Source organism: Micromys minutus, assembly GCF_963924665.1.
Source record: "Micromys minutus genome assembly, chromosome: 1".
Lineage (NCBI taxonomy): Eukaryota > Metazoa > Chordata > Mammalia > Rodentia > Muridae > Micromys > Micromys minutus.
The window spans coordinates 202,673,815-202,700,516 of NC_137969.1; the positions used below are offsets into that span (position 1 = coordinate 202,673,815).

A 26,702-nucleotide genomic window follows, 5' to 3' on the forward strand; every position below is an offset into this window, starting at 1 on the left:
ACTCTGTCTTCAAATAAAAAGTGAAACTATCTGGGGTCGTATTGCAGTGGTAGATCATTTGCCTTGCTTTCTCACAGCCCTGGACTCCATCCCTAGGACTGAGAAAAAGTGGCTCCTATGCAAACTATTTACTTGGCTAATAATGTTGAGGAATTGGTTCTGCCATTCTTCTCTGTCCCATTTCAGTACATTATCCAGTCGATACGAGTAATTCTGCCTCATAACAATTCATATAGAAAGCAATACAATATGTTAGAAAGATTAGGGAGTTTGGTAGCTAGGCCACCATTATATCTCAACCCCACAACCCACTAGCTGTGTGGCACTGATCAAATTCCTCCCAGAAGCCTTTGCTTCTGACATCCTATTATAGTAGAGTTATAATGAATATTAAATATGTGAATAGATGGCTATTCAAGACTTTGTAGCACATAGACACTACTCACTGTTTCTTATACAGAACATATCACGGCATTCATTCATAGCGAAACATGGGAGCACATCATAAAATGGTAAATAACTTATTTTTGTGGGAAAGTTAACTTAAAGATTAAATTATTATGGAAGCCTAGCATAACTCTTCTGAGAGGCTTCATTCAGCAGCTGATTGAGACAGATGCAGAGACTGACAACCAAACAATAAGCAGGGCTCAGGGAGTCTTATGGAAGAGCTGGAGGTGGGGTGGGAAGGAATGAGGGAGCCTGAGCAGTCAAGACACCACAGAAAACCCTACAGAGTCAACTAACCTGGGCCCATGGGGGCTCACAGAGACCGAACCACAGCCAAAGAGTATGCGTGGGCTGGACCTAGGCCCACTACACACATGTAACAGAAGATACATATGTCTAACAGTTAGTTCATCAACCACCTTCTCAGCTTATCCAGGTTGAATGATTTGTGAAAACTGGACACCTGTGTGATCATTCATGTGGGTTCCCTAACAACTGGAGGAGGAACTGTCTCTGACTCTGTTGTGGGCCTTTGGATCCATTTCCCGTAGCTGGTCCGCCTTGTCTGGCCTCAGTGGGACAGGATGCGCTTAGTCCTGTTGTGACTTGATATGCCAGGGTGGGTGGGTACCCGTGGGGGTCCTCAGAGAAGAGGAGTGGGGTAGTAAGTGTAAGGGTGGGACTAGGAGAAGAGGAGGGAAGGGGCCTGATATCAGCGTGTAAAGTGAATAAATAAACCAATGGAGAAAAAGAAAATAGGATTTCTACCAAAATAGTTGTAAATTTAGCTTTTAAGTTGGATAGAAATTCCATTAAAACAAATAATAGATTTTAACCATTTATTATTTTCTAGGTGAGTTACCATGAATTTATTTATCTTTTTTTTGCAAGCATTCGTACTAAAATAAATTAAATGTGCTGGCAAATTCTTTTCCAATTTGGCTTAGAATTCAGGGACGGGTGTAAAGACCTTACAAAGACAGGTGATCCATTGCCATGTTATCTGAAATCCATGGGGTTCTGGTAACCTAACATTTAATGGAAATACCTCTAAGTGAAAAACGAGGAACAAAGGCCTGGGCTTATCACCGAGTGCCTCACAGCCTATCATAGGAGGTCCTACTTGCCAGTCCTTCAGTCACTTCAGATTCCAGTCTGAAAATCATAGTCCTCACGAGGTGCAGCCCCTTCCTAGCCCATTAAACACTCATGGATATATCATTGATTAATACAAAACAGTTGGGTCTTATTTTAGTGAGCTTCATGGTTTGGGGTTTTGTTTTTAACAACAGGATGGTAAAAACTAGCCTACAGGCAAATCCTGTAAGATGTTCAGTGTCTATGCCTACCTTCCTGTTGGCACAGACTCTTCTTGGCAGGTGTGTTCTGTTCCTTACGAGAACAAACAGATGCTGCTTCATTGTGTTTCAGAAGTCTCTGCTCTCTTACAAAACGAAGTAATTGACATTTTTCTCATTTCTGAGATCAAATTTTCACAAATCATTCAACCTGGATAAACTGAGAAGGTGGTTGATGTGCTAATTGTTGAAATACGGTAGACATTCCAAAACATGATACTCAAGTATTTCCTTCTAACCTCTTACCTTAGCAAAATGTCTGAATTTATAAAGAGGAAAGACGAGTAAAACGAATTTATCTATAAAGAGGAAGCCAAGAAGTACAGCGTAGCTTTGTGTGAGTGTAGATTTGGTACCCTAATGAGTCTAGATTTACAGTATAATATTAACAGTGCACAGTAGAGATTTTATTTTTTATAAGAAATGTTTTTAAGTATTATGAATGATAAGGAGCAGGGACATATTTCATTGTTAAAAAATCAATATTTTACATTAATAATGGATTTAAATATTAACATTTTGCTAAGGTTTCTCATGAGAATCATTTGTTATGAGTTAGCTCAGGGCCTCAGGTTGTAGTTCAGGGGTGTAGGCGAGGTCTACCATGCACAAAACCCTGGAATTGGTTCTAGCATGGCCCAAATAGAAGCTAATGTAAGTTATAACTGGATTTTAACAATAAACTTTTAGTATTCTTTAATTCATACAAGAGTTTGTATATCCTCTTCCACAGTTCAAGTTAATACAACTTCACCTTAAAAGATATATGTAGCCCCAACATTCATCATCTTGAACGTTTATGGGGTAGGTCTACTTCACCACTAAGCAATGCTGAACTAAAAAGGCTAATCTGTGAGTGTAGTACGTTTTTCCATAAATTTCTAATTTAGGCATTTGTAACCTGCGACTGCTTTTAGTGACTCTGTATTGCCCACATACATTTGTACAGCTGAAAAGATAACAACAGACTTAAGTAAGAATTACGCCAGGCACCGTGTGCACGCCGTCAGTCCCAGCACTTGGGAGGGAGAGGCAGGCTCCGTAAGTTTGAGGCAGCCTGATCTACAAAGCAAGATGCAGACCAGTCAAGTCTATACAGTGAAACCATGTCTTGAAATTAAAAATAAAAACAAAAACAAAACACATTTCCCGTTGAGACCATCGCCCCGTTTCTTAAAGGAAGGCTCCACGGTTCTGTTTATTTCGTGGTCCTCCTCACTGACTGCAGTCTTGCTAAGTGCAGTCATCCAATAAACGTGCTCTGGTTTCCAAACCTGTGTGTAGTTGACTGTTCATCCCCTTCTGCACTCTCAGTCTTTAGACTCCCTCTGTGCTTCGTGCATTTGTGCAGCACGTATAAATACAAACTGGAGCAGAAGAGCCTGTTGCTGGAAATCTTTGTGGAGAAACCACAAGTCTGTTGGTGTTCGTTCATAAAGAGTTTTCTACCTATCACATCAAGAGAGGTTTGGTTGAGGCTGTGGGCTTCTACTAAAGAAAGAAGACGAAATCGATGGAGCAACCGTACTGACTACCCTCTGCTGTTGAGCAGGACCGCTGGTCAACACAAAAACGCTTTTTCTCCACACAGGAGTCAAAGAGTGGTTGTCAGTTTAATCAACTAAAAAAATCACTTTCCTATGACCGAAAAGCACAGCACTGGAGGTCTCTCCAGCCCTGTGAGTATCGGATCATGTGTCTGCTTATGCTACTGTAGGATTAAACTCCCCATCTTTATATTAAGCTGAGAGTATAAAGGAATTTGGCATGTGCAAGAGCACATCTCAGACTTCCTATATGACTGGTTAAAAATTATTTTTCTTATACAAATCTGCTCGCAACTGCTTTGTTCAAAATGCCATCTTGTCTTTACACAGTAGACAATTCACTCACGACTTTCATGCAAGTAGATAAATGTATTCAAACGAGTCATCTGTATATTTTGTATAACATCTAACATAATCAGGAAGCCGAGTTAAAATTTATGCTGCACCGTTCTTGAACCCCGAATTCTTGTCTCGCGCTTACAGTGACGCTTTGTTTCTTAGCAGGACTGCTGGTACGGACGGCCACGGTACATACTGTTCTTTGCTGCCAGATAGTCCCAATAATAACTGCACTCTTTCTCTTTTTTTCCCCCTTTCCCCTGCTCCTACTTAGGTTAGAAAGGCTGGTGGATGTCCTGAGGAAGAAGGTTGGAACAGGGACTGTGAGGACCGTGATCTGACTGAAAGCCACCCAGTCTGGGGGAGCAATCACATCTGGTGACCAGGCTGCCTCATTCAACACTGTGTAAACACTAAAAGCCTTAACTTAGCAAACAGTTGTTAGAAGTGGGACACTCCAACCACATTCCAAGCTGAGATAAAATCAAATCACAAATGTTTAACCACTTTGCTGCTGACTTCAGTTATTTATCCAAATATATTAACTACAGGCTTTTACCAACTACAACATTGCAGCTTATTTTGTAACCATTTTATATCTGTGCCTTTAATGTAAATCTTTTAGCTGGTGTACTATAAAAAAAAATGTGTGAAGTCAGTCGGGATGAGAGCCCCGCATATGGCCCTTTCTGAATCAAAGTGCAGCAAAGTAAATATTGTCCAAGCCTTAATCCACTGTGTTAGGTCAAAACTTCAAATAAATGCGTTTTCAGTATAGAGTATATTTCTTAACTGATGGGAGAAGCTCAGACATGAGAGAATGTAGCCTGCCTTCAATGTGTGTATGCAGCTATTTTTCTTAATATTGAAGAATATGCTGTAAATAGCATGAATTAAATGTATAATTTGCTTTAATAGTACAGTAAAATGGCAATCACCAAGACATGATTTTTGTTTCACTATAGATAACATACACTCTCCTCAATAAAATGGGCTATTAACGTACACTTATGCATAAATATTGTTGGTATTTTTTTACTATTGAGTCCGGGTAATTACCTAGGCATCATGTAAGCTGTAGAAAGAGCCAAGTCTCTGCTCATAGTCTGTGATACTTTTGGCCTGAAAATTAGCATGTGCCAGTCAGCATGTCTCTATCCTAAAAGGCAAGAGTACACCAAACCTCTTAGCACTCTTATTATTTTTTTTAGATTATTCTTTTTGCTGTGGTAGAAGGAAATCTCTAATATACAAAATGATTTCAAATATGAGGACTTAGATAAAAAGCAGTCTTGCAGTTTTGTTCAAATTACTACTTTTGAATTTATTTAAGACATAAAATAGTGAAAGCAGGCCATTTTATCATGCGATATTATGAATACTTACAAAAACACGTCAGTTTTACAGATTGGATAGCTGAAAGGTCAAACCTTGAAGAGAATGAAGTGAAAAAAATGAGTTAGTGTGATTTATAGACAGAAACTTTTCTAAGTTCATAACTCTTCTATTAGAGCGAGCTAAAGTATTTATCATCTCCTGTTTTCAGGACAAATATGTTCAGAATGGTAGACTATACCATTCTTTCATATGCCATTAGAAATTTCCATTTTATTCCTCTCTCAACTCTTAAGAATATTTTGAGGTCCTTTGTCATAGATGAAATATGAATCAAAATCCTGATACACTATTTTCTTGTTACTTAGTCTATAAAATGAAGATTCATCTCACTGCACTCATCTCTGAAATCTACGTTTGTTCCATTCTCTTTGGGGTTTTAAATTACAGTAAGTGATAGCAGGCATTAAAAATACACCAACTGCACTTGTTTCAGAGTCACAGCGAGCATCGCAGTCTCTGACAGACCAAAGGTTCTTAAACATGGAAGGTAGTGCCTTAGTTTCATGTCCTCACGCTCTGTAACCGCCACCTGACCTGCCCCCTTCTGAAGACGCGGCATCTTTCAACTTACCCAGGGGATGCCGGTGAGTATCGAAAATATCCGTTCCTGAATGTTTTTTAACAGTCACGGCTAAAAGTTGAATTTTCAGTTTGGTCTTTAGAAACAGACACTTTCCTAAAGTTATTTACTCTGAAGTCTTGGAACACCAAGTGTAAATGAAAATATTTTGTAACTTCCAAATGTCACTTTGAGCACCTGGTTCCTGTACAGAGCAAGAGATTATAAAGTGAAACCACCACCTTCGGAAATGTCCCAGACTACTTTGGTTTTGAGTTCTTACAGCTACCCAACACTCTTTCAAGTAATCGCTATTTTCGTGTGGAGGAATAACCACCATCGCTGAAGATCCATTGCCACCGAAGATGCACTTAAACAGCAGCGCATCTACTAAAGAACCCCATTTGCAGTGTTTCCTGGAGTTCGCCTTCAGCATCACCAAGGCTGTTCCCATAGCAGCAAGAGAGTTCACATCTCAAAAAACATAAGCAACTCGTTTAAAGGAAAGATTGCTGCTGCTTGATCTGCGAATCATTTCACATCTTTTTATAAATGACTCTACCAGCATTGAGTGATAATTATACCGATTTTAGTATTGGTTCTATTGTTTTATGGTCATTGTGAATTATATTTATTCTGGAGGGAAAACAAGTACAGCCTTTTGGAACTTCTCAGAGGGCTGAGGTATTGTAACAATCTCCATTTAAACTATAGGTCTCTAAGCCTCGGTGTGAGAAAAAAATAGTATAGCAAATCGTTTGCTTTCTAATTTTTTCAGATATTTGTATTGAGTCTTTGAATGTCTCCTACAATGGATTTTAATCATATTTTCCCTTAACTGCTCCCCTTAGCTCTTCCCAGATCCTTCACCAAATTCTTATCTGCCCCAACTTTGGATCTGTATTTTTAATTTAACCTAGCAATCAAACTTTGTGCTGTCTGATTAATTATTGGTGCAGGGGCATCCACTGGAGCATAGCAAAGATTTTAATGTCTGCTGCTACAGACAGATGCTGCTACATAAAGAGATGTCTTTACGGTCAAGTTATTTATTGCTCTTGCAGAAAACCGAAGTTGGTTCCCAGTACCCGAGTCAGGTGCCTCATAGATTTCTGTAACTCTGGTCTGTGGGATCCAAAACCCTCTGACCTCCATGTGTACCTGTATTCACACAAGACACATAAAAGTCAAGTAAGCACACACACACCATAAATAAAAAGTTAAATAGGGCAGCAGTTAGAAGCAATGTCTCGGAAGATACATTGTTAAGTTCTGTCATCTCTGCTACCATTGTTCCATTTCCTCTTTACTCCTATGCATGACTTCTCTAGGAATCTGAAGATTATATACATCTCTTTCTGTGTAGCTCAGCATAAACTACATGCATAAATCCCTTGGCAGTAATGTCACCTCTGAGTACTCTATAGCACCATGTGCTCTGACTCAGCCTTCACAGGAACACAGGCAGGACTATTCTAAACTACTTTTAATTTGGTCTATTGCTAAAACCTAACTGAAGTGTTATAAAAATGGTAAAATATATTTCCAACATACCCTGCTTCCTACAACACACATTTGATAAAAACCAGTTACAGTGGTGGCTTACAAGCCACATATAGGCATTGAAACAAAATTGATGAATTATATCTAATAATTTGAGTTTGATAAATAAGCCATGTGTTTTAAGCTAATTAACAAAGATACTTTTTGAAATAAATGTTTTGAGCTTTTATTTTGTGTATTTACTTATGAAAATAAACTAAAAAATCTTTTTGAATAACTTACTAATAGAAATTGCTCATTTCACCAAAAAGTTTTAAAAGACTTGTAGGTTCAGTAAGGAAAGAGGTACCTAGAAATTATTTTTTATCTAGGTTTTTAGAGATTATAATAACTTCTTAAAGTTTCCACCATCAAATGTGATCATACACAGGCATTATATAATGTAATAACCATAACAGAGCTTCAGTCATCTTACATGTAGTTTGTGTGGCACACAGATTTTTTACATATATTATTAGTGTGTTCTTGGTAACTAATTTACATCTAACTACTGTATTTGGTTATTGCATACATGACCACAAATACACACAAAAGTATATTTGCCTGTTTAAAATTGATTTGTAAGTTGGTTGTCAGGCTTCAGTGAGCAGCATTGTGTGCATGTTTGGTTGGAAGTACATGTGGTTTCTGGGGCTTTTTAAACAAATACATGAAATGGTTGAAAGATTTATATTGCCCATGCTTAGCTAAATATGTCATCTCTAGAAAAGATGTGATTTATTTTGGCACAGTTCTAAAACTCAAATATTTTAAACATTTGTTAAGTTGGAGCTTGCACATTTGAACTAGTAGCATACGTTCCAAACTAGCATCTCAAGTTACCAAATGTTTTGTAATCCTTTTACTGAAACAGCCCTTACTGAAAAGCTCCTTTCCACTGTGTTCTTTAGTATGAGTTTACATCTATAAAGGTTGAAGTTGTTTTTAATGTAGTCCTTCACAAATAGAATTTGACAATGATAAATGTGTATTTTTAAGAATCATTGAAATGGTTTTTACTGAGAAGCCTTACTATGCTTGCCCTTGATTTTGTTGTTTTCAGAATATGCTGGTACTTGGGAAGCCACCCGTTTACTATCCAGTTATTAACAAGGATATATTTTAAATGCACCAACTCAAGTATCTGAAATTTGTATTTACTCTTTAGTCACATAAACTCTCCTATCTCAAATCCTACATGCTTTAATACAGTTCCTACAGATTGATCTTAATCAAGTCTATAATACTGAAGACATTGTACTACATGTTCGTTGTGAAATATATTGCAGTGAAGAAGATCAAGTTACAAACTATTTATTGGTTCCTTAATAAAGATAAAAGTTGATAAGAGCACATGGATGACGTACCGTCCAGGCCTCTCTAGGGTACGCAGATCTGAACTGAAGCTCCTTCCGACTCAGAGTCTCTGGGGCAGCTGCATGAGGAGCCGGGCTCCACTGTGCCTCCAATCCCAGAGCAGGCCTCTCCCACCAATTCTTCTAAGGGCCAACAGTTTTGCCCTTGAGTTTCCCTTGTTAAGTGTCTTGATCTTTGTGTGGCATTTTGTACCTTTCGTCAGAATCTGTGGTCAGTGAATATGTATTTCTGTGTTTTATAGAAGCCTGATTTTACTGCCTCTGCTACAAATGGCCGTGGAGATGGAGCACACATTCCCTAGGCACACCCCATTGGCTCACAAGAGGCACTAGAGTTCTCGGATGTAAAATAAGTTATGGTAATAAAATATTAAATATTATTTTTCGTAAGACACAAAGTGAGCCTAATATGATATGGTGGGATGATTTCTAGCCTTCTGAGGAAGCTCCACACTGATCCCCATTCCAGCTACACTCAATTGCACCCCCACTGGCATTGAACAAATGTTCCCATCGCCCAACATCCATGCCAGCATTTGCCAGCTTTTGCCAGCATTTGGTTGGGTGCAGTTTGGGTTTAGTTTGGGTTTTGGTTATTTTGCTTTTTCTTAGCCATTATAACTAGAGTAATTTGAAATCTCAAAGAAGTTTTTAATTTGTATTTTCTTGATGGATAATGATGTTGACCGTTTGAAAATGCACTTCATATTTTATGAACCCTGACTCTTGTGATTAAACCCAAAGGACGTATATCCTACTTTATAAATAGCTGCCTTCCGTGTTCATTGCTGCTGAGTTACAACAGCCAAGACATGGAAACAAACTAGATGTCTATCAACCGATGAATGGATAGTAAAAATGTGGTACATTTACACAATAGAACATTATTCAACTGTGGAAGAAAATGAAATAATGAAGCTTGCAGATACATCGATGCAGCTGGTAACGGGGAGGTAAATATCACATGGATGCTCTCCTTTGTAGATACCGGCTCTGAACCACCGGTTCATTTTGTCTGGAATGCTCACTGAGGCCAGTAAGTTAATCGAGGGCCATGAGGCTGATATTCAAGACAAGGGAGATAGAAATGAGGGCCACAAATGCTTAAAGAGGAATAATGGCTCAGGGGAGGTTAAACTGGAATAAGGGGGAGGGGTAGACAGGATTAAAAAAATAACACAGGGAGGGATAACACTAAAGATCAAAAAGATCACATGGAAGCGCTTAAAAGATCACATGGAAACCTACTACTTTGAAGCTTCCTAAAATTTATATAACCCTATAACATTATATAAAATTATATAACTGTATAATATATACATAGTACATTTAAATGGAGTTTTCATATAACAAAACAGTTATATGTCCCTACTGTGTATCATGGGCTAACAAATGAAAAGCCCAGTGCTACCTGTTTAGGAGTTCTTGGCCAGTGAGATTCAATAGACAGTGCCTAAATAGTACACACCATTGAAAATGCTCTTAGTTACCCTCAGAAAGTTAGTAGTAAGATGTTATTGCTGAAGGTACCACCTACTTGAGTCATAAGACTGTCTAAGTTTCAGAGTGCTGGAAAATGCCATGCAAACTATTGGGGGCAGGGTGTGGGGTGATCATCAGCCTTATCCAGATGTGAACTCTAAGAGGTCTAGTACCAAACATCCTGTCAACACATGCCCACTGTATAATGATGGCACAAATGTCATGGGAATAACCAACAATCTTTGGTGGATTTAAGGCCCGCTCCATAACATGAAATCTGTACCTGGCAATATTATCTGAACCAAGAACCTGTGGCAAGACAGGTCATAATCCCTAGGGGAGAACCAACTACTACTATTCTGCTGAATGGACACAGTACTAAAAATGACTCCTAATAGTTTATCATTATAACCATAGATTACTACATCTCTCAACCCTCACCAAAGATTGTTTCTACAATACTTGGCTGTTAACCTCTGGTCAAAGTGCAGAGAATAAGAGACTGTAGTGTGTTCCACCTAAAATGAGACATGTATACCACATCCCATCCTCCTAAGACTCGAGAATTGTTACATAAGAAAGCAGAAAAATTGTAGAGCTAGGACTGAAGGAGCTGAAAGGGTCTGCAAACCCACAGGAAAAACAGCATAATCAACCAATCAAACCCTCCAAAGCTCCCAGGGACTAAAACACCAATCAATGAGTTCACATGGAGAGACCCATGTCTCCAGTTGCTTATGCAGCAGAGGACAGCATTCTCTGGCATCAGTGAGAGGAGAGGCCTTTGGTCCAGCAAAGGCTCATTTTCCCAGTGTCTGGGAATGCCTAGGCGCTGAGGTGGAGAGGGTGATTGGGAGAGGGAGCACCTTCATGGAAGCAAGTGGAGGGGGAGGGGGGATGGGAGTTGGGGAAAAGGGGACAACATTTGAAATGTAAATACAGAGACTATCCAATAAAAATAAAAAATTTTAAATTAAAAAAAGAAGCTAAGGTAGAATTCAAGTGCAATGACAGCTCACTCTGTACATTTATCTGTCTCAGAAAATAGCAATAACAATTAAATAATAATGCGGAAATGGGCGCAGAGCTTCTGCTATGCTGGAGTGTGGACTCCTGATGAAGAGCTACAAAGACATCACGTCATTGACACTGTGTAGTAATCCTAGGGCAATACACATCCCCAAGATTGAGATCCTGTACAGTAGTAATGTGTAAACGGATATTACCTTCAGAAAAATAAGGTCTCCTAGCGGCCCTCTTGCTGCGTTTACTTCTTATGGCAGTATAGTAGGTGGTTTGTCTTGAAATAAGAACACGAATGACGGCGCTCTGTTTTGTGCCTGGGGTTCTCGGCTTACATCCACTCCCACCTGTTACCACTTCAGTGCTTTCTGCTTGGCTTCTGAATGTCCAGAACTGTCTCCTTTGCTGCCCACTGCCCATGAAGACACTAACTGCTAGAAACGGAGTCTTGGGTAAAGAGCCATGCGCGTTCTTCCTGGTGTGTTCCAGATGCAGTGACATTGTCCAGATGCTCCTGCTCTCGTTTGCCTCCTCTGTTCCTGTCATTTGGCCGCTGTAAACTTTCTCCTTGTCACTTAGGATGACTGAACTTCAAATTATGCAGTGTGTCCGTGTGCATGTGGCTCTTGCATTTGTGTGAGTTTGTAGTTGTTGTAATTAGAAAACTCTCAGTAATTACTTCTTGCACACGCATATATATATATATATATATATATATATATATATTTCCAATCCAAGATATTTCCCTGTAACCCATATATACTGTTCTGGCAACAAAACAAATAAAACATTAAAGCATCACATGGAGAAGTTTACATGGTGACGGTTCACCTGCAGTACTGTGGACTCTTAACATTGTGTCCCCTTTTCAATGAAATATAAGAAGTACTCATCTACCATTACTGTGATTTGCTGATTTTATTTTATTTTCATGGCAATATACTATCCTTATGACACTGTGGAAACCAAATTGGCTTTACCACCTTGGCTTTAATACGTATAGAAGAAAGTGGATTACCATCTGTATTTTGTAATGCGTTAAGCATTATATGCTGATAGAATCTAGTTTAATTGTTTCAGGTGGAAAGTATTCTTCTTGAGTTTCCATTTTGAATATGTTTGGACTAAAACAATCAACTACTGATGTCTGCAGCACAAGAAAAAGAAAAAAAATGGCTTTTATTCCCTTAATTCTGTCTTCTGCTGTGAGATCACCTGTTGAATCCTTAATTTCAGATTGTCTACTTTTCTATAGTACAGTGGCCTGCTGATGTTCCCCCTTTGCCTGTTTCCATTAATTTACTAGTCATGGTGACTTTAAAATCCAAGTAGGGACAGAAAAAAGACTCAGTGTGTAGAGGTACTTAACACCAAGCCTCGTGACCTGAATTTGATACCCAGAGCCCATATGGTAGTAGAGAACTGATTCCTACAGTTCCTATCAGACCTCTACATATATGCACGTATGTATATATGCACACACACACACAATACAAGTATATACATGTAATTAATAAATATAAACCCAACTGTACAAATTCTGATATCAGAATTATCTGTGAGATGTTTTTCTATTGTCTGTTCTGTTTCTTGGCATGCCTATTAATGTTGGGTTCAGTGTCAATCATCCTGATCTCATGATTGGGTTGTGAAAGCCGTATCTTTATGGAAACTCCTTTAGCAAATTCTATTTTAGCTTCTTAAATATTCCAGTGAGGGATTCTGGTAAATTAAGCTTTGCTGGATTGCTAGAAGGGGCATAGGCATCCATTTTGAGGTCTAGAACCATCCAAAAACACTACTGTTATGCCAGGACCTCAGAGCAGGTATTGGCTGTTGTGCAAATCTACACAGGACTGCCTCTGAACCCCTCCCCCAGGTAAGTGACCACAGGCCATTGGTTCATCACGCTGTTGCTGGCTCCTTTCCAGAATCTTAGCCCCTTAGCTGTCTTTGTCTCAGCCCCCCTCTGATTCTGTGAAGCAAACACTCTTTTGAAGTTTAACCAGCTTTTCTAGTTGTTCTTGGCAAAATTGTGAGTCTATCACAGACTTTGCTTAGACGCAGAAGTCCAGTGAACTTAAATCATGTTACTATAGTTTTCATTTCTGGAAGTCACAGACTGTTCATTCCCAACACTACTTGACAAATTTTATAGTGTCTCTATCTATCTCATTTTTTTTATCTTTTCTTTCTCTCATGCATTTTAAGGCACGTATTTGATGCCTGTTTTCTGGTTATTTGAATATCTCAAGTACTCATGCTCTGGTGTGTTCTTACCCCTGTGTGCAGTTACTTCTGTAGGCTGCAGTGTATGGTGATTCTTTAATGTGAGCTTGAACTTGTAAACATTCCCTGTGCTTTGTTTCAAGAGCTGTGTTAACAGAAAATTCCTGTCCAGACACTTGAAAACATGTGGAAATTTGAAATTTACAGGGTTACTCAAATGATACTGATTATTGTTGAAAATCCATATGTGGACTATTTTTATTATAAAATTTGTAAGGAAGATATTTTTGTCCCATTTATAGCTTAAATTCTAGATTTCTGTCTTTAGGCAGGCCCTGGCATTGTCTCCTGATACCATGATAAGCAAACTCAACCTTACTCTCTGTGCTTTGCTTCAGTGCCTGGGACTCCTGCTTCTTAGATTTAGGAGCTTTAAATGACTCTGGTGGTGGTGGATTGGAAAAAAATGATTGTCGTTTTCTGTCCAATATTTTTAGTTTACTGTAGGAGGGACTAAGTAAATCATAATGGAAAGCCATGGTCCAGCTCAAATATTTGAGATACACACACACACACACACACACACAGAGAGAGAGAGAGAGAGGCACTATAGTTTAGTATTACTTGTATACATGAGTAAAAGGAGCAATAATTATTTACCTTCTGAGAACAATAACTGTAGCTCTGGTTTTACCAATACAGTTTTTCTTTTAAAAAGAGAAAAGGAGAAAGTGATTGAATACTCCAAATTAGCCCTGGCGAGAAAAATAACAGCTGCCTAAAATGAAGTGTTTGAGTTATGAGCCATGTGCCACTTGGGTTTATCTGTGGCCAAAAGCTTGAAATCCTTATTCAATTAGCCATGTTGCTGGGGAGGGTCCAGTTGCCCTGCACAAGAGCTGCCTGGCGGTGACTGAGGATATCCCTGACACACACGGTCAACAGACCTTGCCACTCTGTTTTTGTTGTTTGAACTTTCTTCTCTGTTGTAGCTAGGGATCCGGCTTGGAATTTAAACACTTGTGTGGTTACTCCGTCCCTTTGGCCATTGTGTTGTTAAGCTCCAGCTAACGAACTTTAACACTAGCTCTAGTCAGGCAAGACTCATGAACCAGCAGCTATCAACAGTTCTAGTTTTACAACTAAAACTATGCAGTTTATCTGTCTTTGTGGCATCTAGATGTTCTTGCCTGCCCAGTTCAGCTACTCCATAAAATGTCTTCAAAAATACATATGAAAATAGATACACCAAAATACACACACACACACACACACACACACACACACACACACACACTAACCCTTAGAAAATGAGTTTCACTATAGAATTTTATCTGCTCTAGCAGAAGCTAAAATGCAGAGACCAAAGTTCCATAGTGTCTGAAAGATGAGAACTTCGAGGCACAGCAGGCACATATGCTGTCTCATGTGCACTTTCCTGCCCCGCCAATGTTTTCAGTTGCTTAGGGATCCTCTTGACCGTGTCACAAAGAATGTCTCAGAGCCGTGTGGATTATGCACACATTGGATTGCTAAAGACGAGTGCTGTGTTGAAATCTCTGGGCTACGTTTTGCTTCCAGACATATTTTGAGTCTAAAATCTAAGTGCCTGAAATGTAAGTCACAACTTAGTTCTAAAGACAATGCTGAGAAATTCGAGTATGCTTGGAACGTTGCCATAGTAATTTGATAGCAAGCACATCAGTATTTCTGCTTTAAAGAATTGTATTTTAGGTAAGTGTGTATTAATCACTGATCATTACTTAGGGCTTTGATACATCATAGTTTTCTTGTTTTGCAGAAGTAAAATGGCTTTGCACCTTAATTGTGGTCATCTCATAATGAACAGTGGAATACTTTCATTAGGTGACGAGAGGAATGGGAACATATAATCTTGTTTGCCAATAGGACTGTCAGGGAAAGAGTCTAAGGCCAGAGTTGTCTTTCAGAATCATACCTTTATTTCTACTTTTATAAAAACGGCACAAACATACCATATTATGGCTGTGAGTTTAAATATTATTGTCTACATTTTAAGAGAATTGTCTGAGCCTATTATAATGGATTTCCTTACGAGCCAGCTCTCTCAGCCATCTTTAGAAGTTCTCTGCTACCTTACTTTATGTTCATGCATATGGCAAGAAAGCTAATAAAAGTTGGAGTCTGTGCTCTAAGCACATTCCTCCCTTCCAGTGAATTCCTAAACTTTTTGTTTAATTCATTTACTTACCATTTTAATTACAACTAAATCTGCCTTTATTCATTAAGTCTAGTTCATTCTTCACAAACACTTATTGCCACCCCTCAGCAGTCCCTAATTCCCCAGCCACACAGCCAAGTGACTCTCTGCTCCTGGTGGCACTGTTTGCAGCTCTCTATTAGGGCCGTTATTAAGTTTTCTTTCGACCTCTTATTCCTGCCCTGTCTCCCTTAGAATGCAAGTTTGTGGGGACCAGAGCTCCATTCTTGTTCATTTCTTTGTGCAGGTAAATACTTGGGTATTCTTCAGTGGTGAAACCTATATTTTCAAACTACATCAGTTTTTGGTAACCTTTGTATGATGTGTCTCTAAAAGAATTGAAAGATTAAGGCTGAATGTCTTTGTCTATAATTCTGTTAAAATATATTTATCACATCAGCTTGTTTAACACTGGTTCACGGCAGACATGGTGCCTGCCTGAAGCTTGTCATTGTGTGACAACATCAACTTCAATTGTGTGATTAACATCAAGTAAAAGGCGACTGAACATTGTTGCAGTTGCTGATGCTAGTGTTTAGGGGAGTTGTTTAGCAGGTTCCTTATAACCCAAGGTTGTTAAGATGTGGTCTCAACAATCAGAAGTTTGAATATCTCCTCCAGTAAAGTGAAGTCATTGTTTCCTTCTGCTGACTCTGAAGTTCTTACAAAGTTTCCACACAACTGCGCAATCCAGCTACATACTCACTAAAGAAGAACAAGAACTTAGTTGCTTTCCAGAACTAAGGATCCAAACTGGTGAATGAAATCTAAATTTCAGCTAGTGTAGTGTTCTGGGCTCGTTCCAATGCTGCTTCATCTGCTTGCAGTGCCAAAGTCACTCAATTCCCACAAAGCACCTGGAGTTTTGCGAATACATATTGGGTTCACACACTTTCTCAGTCTTTCAGTTATACATTATCCTTGCAAACCCCAAGCTGTATTTGCAGATGTCTGAGAGGAAAAGCAAATTGTGCATGGATATAGCCCCCCAAGCTGTGACCCCAAAAATGAATATTTAATTATCATTTCATGCTTCCATATAGTCTCCCCCAGTTGCTGTCATAGAGCACGTTGAAGATACTCAGGCTTAAGGGGTGAGCTGTTCTGCAGAAGCAGGTCTGTTGTGTCAAAGCCTTTCTGAAATATTGAAGCATAGAATACAACTCCTTGTGGCTATGACATCACGACACTGAAAACCTTTTAAGTTGCTTTAAAGGTGTTTTTTTCCCGTATGAATATACTCTTAACTGCATCTAACTAAATACACTCCTTAGTATGGCATGTGCTTGGAAACTGTTTCTAGTGTGTACTGTGCTAAGTAAATCTTCTTGATTATGATTGACTGCCTGCTGAGTGATTCATTTCAGAAGCGTTCTGTTTATAATTTTCTAGGAAATGTTGTTTCTCCACTCATCAAGGAAGAGCAAACCAGAAATACTGACGTTGTTTACCATGTGGAAAATTAAAGTTATCTTAATGAAGAGTATCCACATGCCGGCACATGGCCAGGTGAATCATATTTGTCTCCAAGTTGCAAAAAGGTCAGGACACTAACTGCATTCATTCTCAATGTGGAATTTATCGGACAAGAATGTGCTATTGATTCTTAGCTTTTATATTATACATCTAAAATTCTCTTGGCTAATAATTTTTCACTTGGGATTATTTCAATTCTAGGATCTCCCATCTCTTCAAAACCACACACACACACACACACACACACACACACACACACACACACACACACGTGACATATGGTCTTCTTTTATAATTTTCACATGTGGGTAAAATAATAAATGGGAATTGAAGAATCTGAGTATGTGCCATCCGCAGACATTTCCAAAGCTAGAAAGGGACCAGTCATTCCTTCTGCCCTCTCTGTCAGTCACACTGTCTTTCTGTTTGCTGCAAAGAGCTGAAACCTGTGTCATCATGGTTAATGTTTTGACAGATTTTTATCGTAAGCTTTGCTGTTGTAAATTCTCTTTGAGCCAAAAATTTAGCATGTTAAATGCTCACAAGTGATTTTTACTATTTGCAATCTAGAAGAGGAAATAATCCGATCTGCTATTTCAAATGGTGGGAGTGGACAGTTTACCTCCTTCAGCCTTATACACCACAGTTTGGAAATCTTCTCATCCTCTGTGCTAAGAGCCTCTAAGATCTCCTGGAACCTATGTACACATTTCTGTGACTAGGGCATTAGAAAAGATACTGAAGAGAACTTATATGATTTTTGTGTTCTCAGTAAATTTTATAATCAAAATAATTCCTTTCTAAGTTCAAATGTAACACCTTTTAAAAATATGATCCACTTAAAAACTCTGGAGCAAACCTGTTGCTTATGGGTAACTTCTCAGAGCTCATGTTAGGGAGGTATCATGGTGACTGTTGTCTGTTCTAACCACTCAGGGCATTTTAAAAACAAGACCGAACTCACTTCTATTCTTAGGAGACTGCCGATCAAGAGTTTTGTTCTCTCTCTAAAATGTTTTCAATGACCATGACCATTAATATTTACTATAGATGCATTTGTACACAGGCTCAACCGTAGCATATTCGTGGTGACAAAAAGAGTTTGCTACTTAGTTTTTTACCCTGGAACAACTCAAATCAGCAAATATTTATTGAATGTCTACTGTGTGCAAATAGCCCTGGGTTGAGCAGGTTTTAAAAGCCACCGGACTTTTCAAATTGGCAAATCAAAGCATTAATTTTTTCAAGCATTGCAGAAGCCACTTTTGTGTCCTTAATGACAAAGTGGACAAGGACGGCAAAGAAGAGAAGGTTAATTTACAGCCTGCAAACAGGAGAGAGGATACCCGAAAATGTCATCGGTGGACTGCATCATGTGTTATGTATGTATGTGTGTATGTGATTGTGTGCATGTGACTAGATCATGCATGTATGCATACATGTCCATATACATGTCTACATATTCATGCCAGAAAACTGAGTGTGTTTAATAGAAATGGCTGTGCTATGCTGACATTAGAATAAATATAAATAATGATGTAAAATCATATTTAAATCCAGAGGTTTGCTTTTAAAATAGGCTTTACAGTTTGATCAGTGTTAAACCCTGTGATGCCAACCATCAAACCAAAATTGTTACTAAATTACAGAGCAAATATTCAACCTAGAGTCTGTTGTACGGGTCTGCTCACCCTAAGGTCTATATGGCATGACCCCCCCATCAACAGCAGAATTTTAACCGAAGACTGTGTCACCAGGGAAGTTACTTAAGAAAACTTAATAAGAAAATTGCATCACAGTAAAATAAGCCACCTCGAAGCTAAATTTAAAGGTTCTAATTGACGTGAGGAAATAAATATAAAACTCCAAGTAAGAACCAAATGTCAAGGACTTCACTGTCCTGTTCCAATCTCTGCATTTCGTTTTATTAATTCTTGTAAAGAAAACAGCATCTGTGATCATCTCAAGTAGCTGGATATATTGTCTCAGTGAGATGTGAAAGCAAAGCCGACTTAATGTCCATTATTCCCGAATGGTATTGGCCCTGGACATTTTACATAGAAGATGTGTGCCTGTGTTGGCTGTAGAAAGCATTGTTGAGATTTTTACTAGGGATATCTTACGTCAACTTAAAAATATTTCTTGAAGGAACTTATTTTCAGGCAATTTTTGCCATCTATTTGTAGGCTAATGTTACATTCTAATGAGAACCAAAACAGACTCCAGATAACCTCTATTATCCAGAACTATTTCTTTCTTAAAATGTCTGAAATTAATTCCTTAGTAGTCTGATGGGGAAAATACTGTTAAAGTCTTTAAAAATCTTACATTTGCCTAATGGAATTGCTCGGTGTTAGGGTTACCTGTATCTGTTCACATCTTATTTTAGTACCTTGACATACTGATTTAGTTTATTATTTTCAAAGATTACTGAGTGCTCCGTAGTAACTTTCTACAATTGTTCCTTTGAGGTATCCAAATGACCTTCTTAAACACAGCAAGCACTGCTTTGCTGTCCTCCATTTATATTCTTGATTGTATTATAAGTAAAGCCTTTAGATGTATTTTAAATAAAGTTTCACGTGTGTTGAATCTAATGCTTGTATTCAGGAAGAAATAAGCCTCTAGAGTTCTTTCTAATTTCCACTTAATTCTCTCCTCCCAAGCTCCTTCGACCAAAGTTGGGACCCTCTTACCTAGGACCTACCCTGGATTCACCTGCCCCCTTGTGGTGTTTTTATCCAAAAAAGTTAATTAATTTCTGAAACTTGACATAACAGGGTCAGAGCCAAGAAAACTCACTCTTATTGTTTGGCACTGAGAGGCAGCAAAGTTCTCTTCTCTTAGTCAGCCAGTGCTAACAAAGCAAGGCAAAGGACATCACTTAAGCTTTTTATTTAACCCAGAGCCTAAGAAGGAATTGGGCACATGAGGAATAAATGCCAGGGAATAACCTGGAGTAACTTAATTTTATCTAGAATCTTTGTTAATGACCTGAAGTTTGAGAACTAAAGAGTTATTTCAAGTTTTGAAAAATAAAATGTGTTTGGTGCTGATGTCTCGTGTTTTCCATGAGGGAAGAGGCCGCTCTACTTAGATTTTTAAGTAAATTTTCCATGTCTCCTGTCAAAGAAACATTTATAATTATAAAAATCAGTTAACTATTACATAATATATAATCATACATTTCATATGCTTGACACAAATATGCTATTAGGCCTTATTCAGCTGTCCAAAGACTAATTATGTCCCCTTCAATTTAAGGGGACAAGTTTTGTAGATGGGAAAAAGATGTGTGTGTTTAATGAGCCAACTTACTTTCTCACAAATTCAGAGTTATTTTTCTAGATGTAAGACTTGAGGATTATACCCCTGGTTAATAAATAATAATGTAACAAAAAGAAGGGAAGACAAGTGTACGGTTTGTCTTTCTTTGGGATGTTAATGGATTATTGTTATCATCAGGATCCCAGATAACATTCTAATGACTTCTATTTCTGTTTACAGTAGAAGATTCCTAGCAGAAACGAATTGTCTTTTTCTACCCCATTTCATCCCCTTCAGGTTCCTACCTGTGCCTGGCTGGGTGGAGCTACAGAGAGACACTGTTTTCCGGTCATTCCACCTGAGGCCCGGAAGAAACGGAATGGAGTTCTACACAGCTCTGTGTGGGTCCCCGTTTCTACTGTCTACCATTACATTTTGGTTTCTCTTAAATTTATCACAGTTGACCTACTAACAGGTTCCCAGAAACAGGTTCAGATTTTGGCAGGCAAACCCAACCTCTTTGTCCTTCCAAAGTACATAAATGCTAGACTGTCCTCATGGTGAGAGAGAGCTAAACCCAACAAGGCTAAAACCCCAGTCTCTTTCAGCTCCCCAGGAGCTAGCTGCCATTTCTTCCCTAAGGAGTAGTGTGAGTCCGCCTTTGGCAGCGTTTCTTCGGCCTGGATTAAGTACAGGTGACTGAGAGTCTGCCTTATCTTCACAAGGCATTAGTCACTCCATAAAAGTTAAATTTATTATGAAATGTCTTGTTTGCCTTAGCATATATCTTCTCTGGGAAGTTGGAAACAAAGGCATGTCCTCTAGGGCTCCACATGGGGAAAGTACATCCTCCTTTGGAATTTCACCTTAATTTGAACCAAGATCTGTGAAAGAAAAGCACTTTGGTGCATTGTTCCTGAGCTCCACCCTTCTCTCCCCTTATCTAAAAGCAGCTACTTTTGTTTTGTGGTTTTTCAACTTCTTCTTCTTCTTTTTTAAATTCTCCCAATTCCAAAGCACTGTGCTTTTTCTGAGTTTAAAATTTATCCTTAAAAAGAAGTGAAGATAATTGTAAAATTGTACTTTGAAGGTGGGCCATTCTATGTAGCCTTAATTTTTATGTTCTTAAAGTTGTATAAAGTCTTGGAAACTTTCTTCATCTTTCTTGCTCATTTGTTATTTTAAGGTATGCTATGCTTTAGGAGTGAGGAAAACAGCTTAGTGGTAGATGCTTTTCTAGCATTCACATGCCCTTGGTTTGATCCTCAGCACAGGAAAACAAAAGAGGAAAAAGAAGGCAAAAATGTTTTTATTTCCCCAAAATTTATTTTTCTGAAAGTCTTTTCTAAGACACTGGCAAATATTATAAAATATGCATAGTTGATTCTTTGTTAAAATTATATTAGGAGGTACAGAATTGCTTTTAATAGTGAAAAGCAAGAGTGAAGAATGATTTGGAAGACCCATTGGCTTCTTGTTTCTCTTCACTGTCTTGACAAAGCCCTTCTGGTGCTCTCTCTGCCTCTGAGAGCTTAGGTACCACACTCCTTTCAAATCCAAAACTCCATCTCTGCTGTCCCTCCATAATAGTCTGGAAATTGTAAGGAAACTATTTTAGTTTCAACAACTATTGCTTAGGCTAATGGTTAGTTTCCTTAATATTACTGCCATCTATTGCTAAGCCTAAAATCATCCAAAGAATTATCCTTTTTTTATTTATTTTTACACAAAGCAAAAGTCACTAATGAAAATTCTAACGGAAGTTTATTTGGATTGTCATTTATTCTAAAATAATGATTCTTAAATATGTGTGTATCATGTCCCTGTCAACATTACCAATATAAAATGTTGTCAGCAAAATAAATAAATAAAAATAATAGAACAAAAATACCACATGCTTTATTATATTATTATGACATTATATATTTCACTTAAATGGTGATGTTGAAATTATATGGGTAGTCATGTTTTTGTTTTAATTTGGAAAGGAGGGAAAGTTAAAAGTATAGATTGTATGCCTAATACAGTTAGAGAAGGCATAATATCAAATCAGAGGATTGATGTTCCTAATACAGTTAGAAGATGTGTAATATCAAATCAGGATTGTTGTTTCCCACCCAAGTTCACCACTGGCTCAGCTCCAACCAACTTTTTAAAATGAACATCAGTTTAATAATAGTCAACAATTACAGTAAGTATACAGGCATAGGACATAGAGCCACCTTAAACAGCAAGTATACAGGCACAGGACATAGAGCCACCTTCAACAGCAAGTATACAGGCATGGGACATAGAGCCACCTTCAACAGCAAGTATACAGGCACAGGACATAGAGCCACCTTAAACAGCAAGTATACAGGCACAGGACATAAAGCCACCTTAAACAGCAAGTATACAGGCACAGGACATAGAGCCACCTTAAACAGCAAGTATACAGGCACGGGACATAGAGCCACCTTAAACAGCAAGTATACAGGCATGGGACATAGAGCCACCTTCAACAGCAAGTATACAGGCATAGGACATAGAGCCACCTTAAACAGTAAGTATACAGGCACAGGACATAGAGCCACCTTAAACAGCAAGTATACAGGAATAGGATATAGAGCCATCTTAAACAGCAAGTATACAGGCACAGGACATAGAGCCACCTTAAACAGCAAGTATACAGGCACAGGACATAGAGCCACCTTAAACAGCAAGTATACAGGCACAGGACATAGAGCCACCTTAAACAGCAAGTATACAGGCACAGGACATAGAGCCACCTTAAACAGCAAGTATACAGGCATAGGACATAGAGCCACCTTAAACAGCAAGTATACAGGCATGGGACATAGAGCCACCTTAAACATTCCTATGCACAGCTGACAGCCAGGAGCACCTCCACCCTTCTCCCAGACACCGAGCTCACTGCTGCACTGAACTCTGCTTCCAGGTTCTCTTACACAAGCCATCAGGATCTCAGTTCTGCCACCAGCCTATCAGCTTCATGTTTCTACACTTCCAGATCCGTGAGAGGAGAACACACGCCATACAGCATTCTCAGCGGCTGACAGAACGGGAGGGCAGTGCAAGAAACATTTCATTTAATGCATTCAACAGAAGTGGGTTCTCTAAGATCAAAACTCAAAGCCTTCCAGCAGATGTGGATATCCTTTGATGCAAAAACATTCATATATTATCTGCTGCCTTTGCTCTCTCACCAAAGCATATTCACCTGTGTGTGTCTATATATACACACTAATACAATACACACACACACACACACACACACACAAACACACATTTTGCACCAGGAAGTCTGCATGCTCTCTCTTCCTTTTATTAACCCTTCCATGACTCCACCATCAATCCCACACAGGGTTTCAAAAGTACAAACAGCCTTCTTGTCCCAGAGCACAGCCATAGCGTTGATATGACCCCATGAAATAAAGAAGAGCGACTAAAAGTGGAAACGAACTGTGCCCTGTACTGGTGACTTCCTTGATGAGGAAGTATGCAGACAGAAGTCGTCATCTGGCGGAATGGTCACAGCGATACTTCCAGTGAAGTGCTTCTTCCACAAACACCTGGAGTGAGATGAGCCACCTAGAGTGGATGAAGGTTTCACAGAGTACTTTAGTCCATGAAAGAAGACACGAGTTAGAAACTAAACTAAAACAACCAAACACCGTGATCTCCCTAAAGGAGAGTTTCCCAGGAGAAAAGCCCATGGGGTGGAATTTAAATTAAGTAGAAAAGATTGTGTGTCTAGCTAATGGTTCCTACCAATGGTTCCTACTTTAAACCTACAAGGAACTCGCCTGAGTCTGCTGATAGAGCATCAAGGAGAGACCTGAGATGAAACACGTTGGTTATGTACCAGTCAGACAGACAGCTACTCACTGTCAGCCACTCACTCATCTGTTAGCCCCTACGTAAATAAACTTACAGTTTTCCTATGTCAGCAATACTGCTGAATATTCTCCACATTGAGGAAAAATTTGAAAATGGTCAGCACATATATACTCTACCATGGGCTTAGAAACGTTTGACCCTCACCATTTCTAACCAACAGCCACTGTCTCTATTCCCCAGAAAGAGGATTTGGAATCCGTGCTTGAGCCAAACCACTCAGGCCAACTGCTGCCTGACCCTGCATTTGCTGCTGACCCCAACCAAACGGGACAGCAAAACTAGAGCCGTCGTAGGCATTGGTTCCAGAACTATAAGCCTGATTGGCCCCTTCACCCTGCTTCCCTGGCTTTGGGTCTGACTGGTTCAGCTGGCAGGCTAAGAGGCCCATCATACCCCAACTGCTCTGCAGTGCCTCTGGTGTGGCAGCCATCACGGCTGGTTTAGTGAAAACGGCTCCCCTTCCCATCCATGCTGCCACCACGGTTACCTCCCAATCCAGCTCTGCCCCTTCTATTGTTACCAAACCCTCTTGAACTCCCCAAACCACCTGGACTACCACCAAATCTCCCACATCTCTTTAATGTCTATTGCTATTGTGCTTAGGGTCAGCATCGGATGTATGCACATTGGTTTCTTTAATGATCAAGTCCTCTCCATAAACAGACTGGACAGCCTCGGCATTTGTAAATGCGGCAAAATCAAAGGCCCTGAATAGTTTAAAAACAAAGGCATCTACAACTTCCTCACACTGACAGAACTGCTGAAGCTCTTTACCCAGGGTGTCCTCCACATAATACCCAATAAACAACCTTTTGTTTCTCAGATGTTCATCTGGGCTTTGCCTAGAATCTACAAGTTTACAGTCATGCTGTCTGCCTGTCAAATGTCCCTGTGACATTCCTTCACTTGAGTTTTATATTCTATACCTTGAACACGGCCAAACTCTCTCAGTTTTAGGATCTCTCTTGACCTGCACCATAACACCTGCTCCAAAGCACTGGAACAGTTCGTAAGATCCTTTTGGTTATTTTCCCTGGGAAATCCAATGGTATTCAACCAGATGTTCTCTTGCTACTATCACTGCTGGAGAAGCACCTTTCTCCTCCATTTTCCTTTTGTTATATTCAGGATGGTTGCTAATACAGACTAGATTTCCCCATCCAGCATCAGGGAATACAGAATTCCTTCCACCGGCCAGTCAGCACTCACAGACCCGAGACACTAGATTCCTGTGGTCTAGGTCTAAAATCTCCCCAAGGTTAACTTTAGACGATTGTCTTCACAGCATATGTAGGAGCTTATATATATATACTACATCACTATATATACTACATCACTCAGTAATCGTCGAATAATAAGTGGCATCAAAAACATTTTATGATTATACAATTGTTTGCCAGATAAGCCAGCTCTGATGGGACATACCTATAAACGTAGAGTTTTCATGCAGAAGCAAGAGTATCACTAGTTCAGGGACAGCCCAGACTACTTAGCAATTCCTTGTCTCAAAAAAATAAATAAGTAAATCAAGCACGAGGGGTATCTCGGAGGTAGAGTGCTTGCCTCCTGCATGTAAGTCCTGGGTTCATAAGTATAAAGATGGACATCAGACAAAATTCAAGGGTGAAGGAAAAAGAACAGGCTTGGTGAGTGTGAGAACAGTTTGGCAGTTGCTGAAATAAGGAAAGAAAGGACAGAAAACACGAAAGGTGATTCCAAATGCCATGCGCATCATCATAGTAAACGCTAGCAAGTTTACAAAACAGTAGCTACAAATAACAACCAGACCCAGAGTGTAGGGTGCGTATGGTCTAGTGGCAAAGCCATCTCGTGCGCATGGAGGCTGTAGTGTAATCCCAGAACCCCAGAAAATGAAATAATAGTTCATGATAGTGTGTGCATAAAATCTGCAAATCCTATAGAAATCCAAATATGTAAAAAGTGCAAACCAGCTAGAATAATCAAATATTAGAGTACTCTATTAATTACGAGTGATATTGCTAGATAAGGCCGCTAGGTAAAACTGTTATGAAAATTGTATGAGGTATTTATTTTATTGCTATTTATGTGTTTCTTAACCACAGAAGAGTTACATAAAATAACAAAGACAAACATTGCCCTTAGCTAATAAAATCACAATCGGATAAAATTATAAGAACTTTGGGGCTGGGAATAAGTGGTATATGCCTTTAATTCGAGCACTCAGGAGGCAGAGCTTTATGACTTAGATGTCAGCCTGGTCTACTTAGTGAGTTCTAGGACAGCTAGGGCTACCTAGTGAGACCTTGTCTTGAAAAAGACCCCTGACTCCAAAATAAGAAGTTTTTTGATGACTTGTGGTGATGAGAGAAGCTAAAAGATAAGAAATCCAACTGTAAAGCACCCAAAATGTAACCAATACGTTAATCAGTTAATAGTTACAAAATAACTCAGTATTTTTTTTAAAAAAAAGCATGTTCTCAGAGGGCATATCTATTCTGTTCATATTTTGAATAGCTTTTAGTTCTGCTATATTTA

The 26,702-nt window shown here is 39.0% G+C and overlaps 1 protein-coding gene across 1 annotated transcript in view; it reads left to right on the forward strand.

Annotated features, from left to right (window-relative positions):
* MIPOL1 (mirror-image polydactyly 1) overlaps positions 1–4,646 on the forward strand; it is a 286,282-nt gene extending 281,636 nt beyond the window's left edge. Inside the window, exon 11 of the mRNA XM_080936131.1 lies at positions 3,969–4,646. Coding sequence (XP_080792257.1) covers positions 3,969–4,035 — 67 coding nt within the window. The 3' untranslated portion in view covers positions 4,036–4,646. The remainder of the gene's footprint in view (positions 1–3,968) is intronic.
* Positions 4,647–26,702: the final 22,056 nt, after the last annotated feature.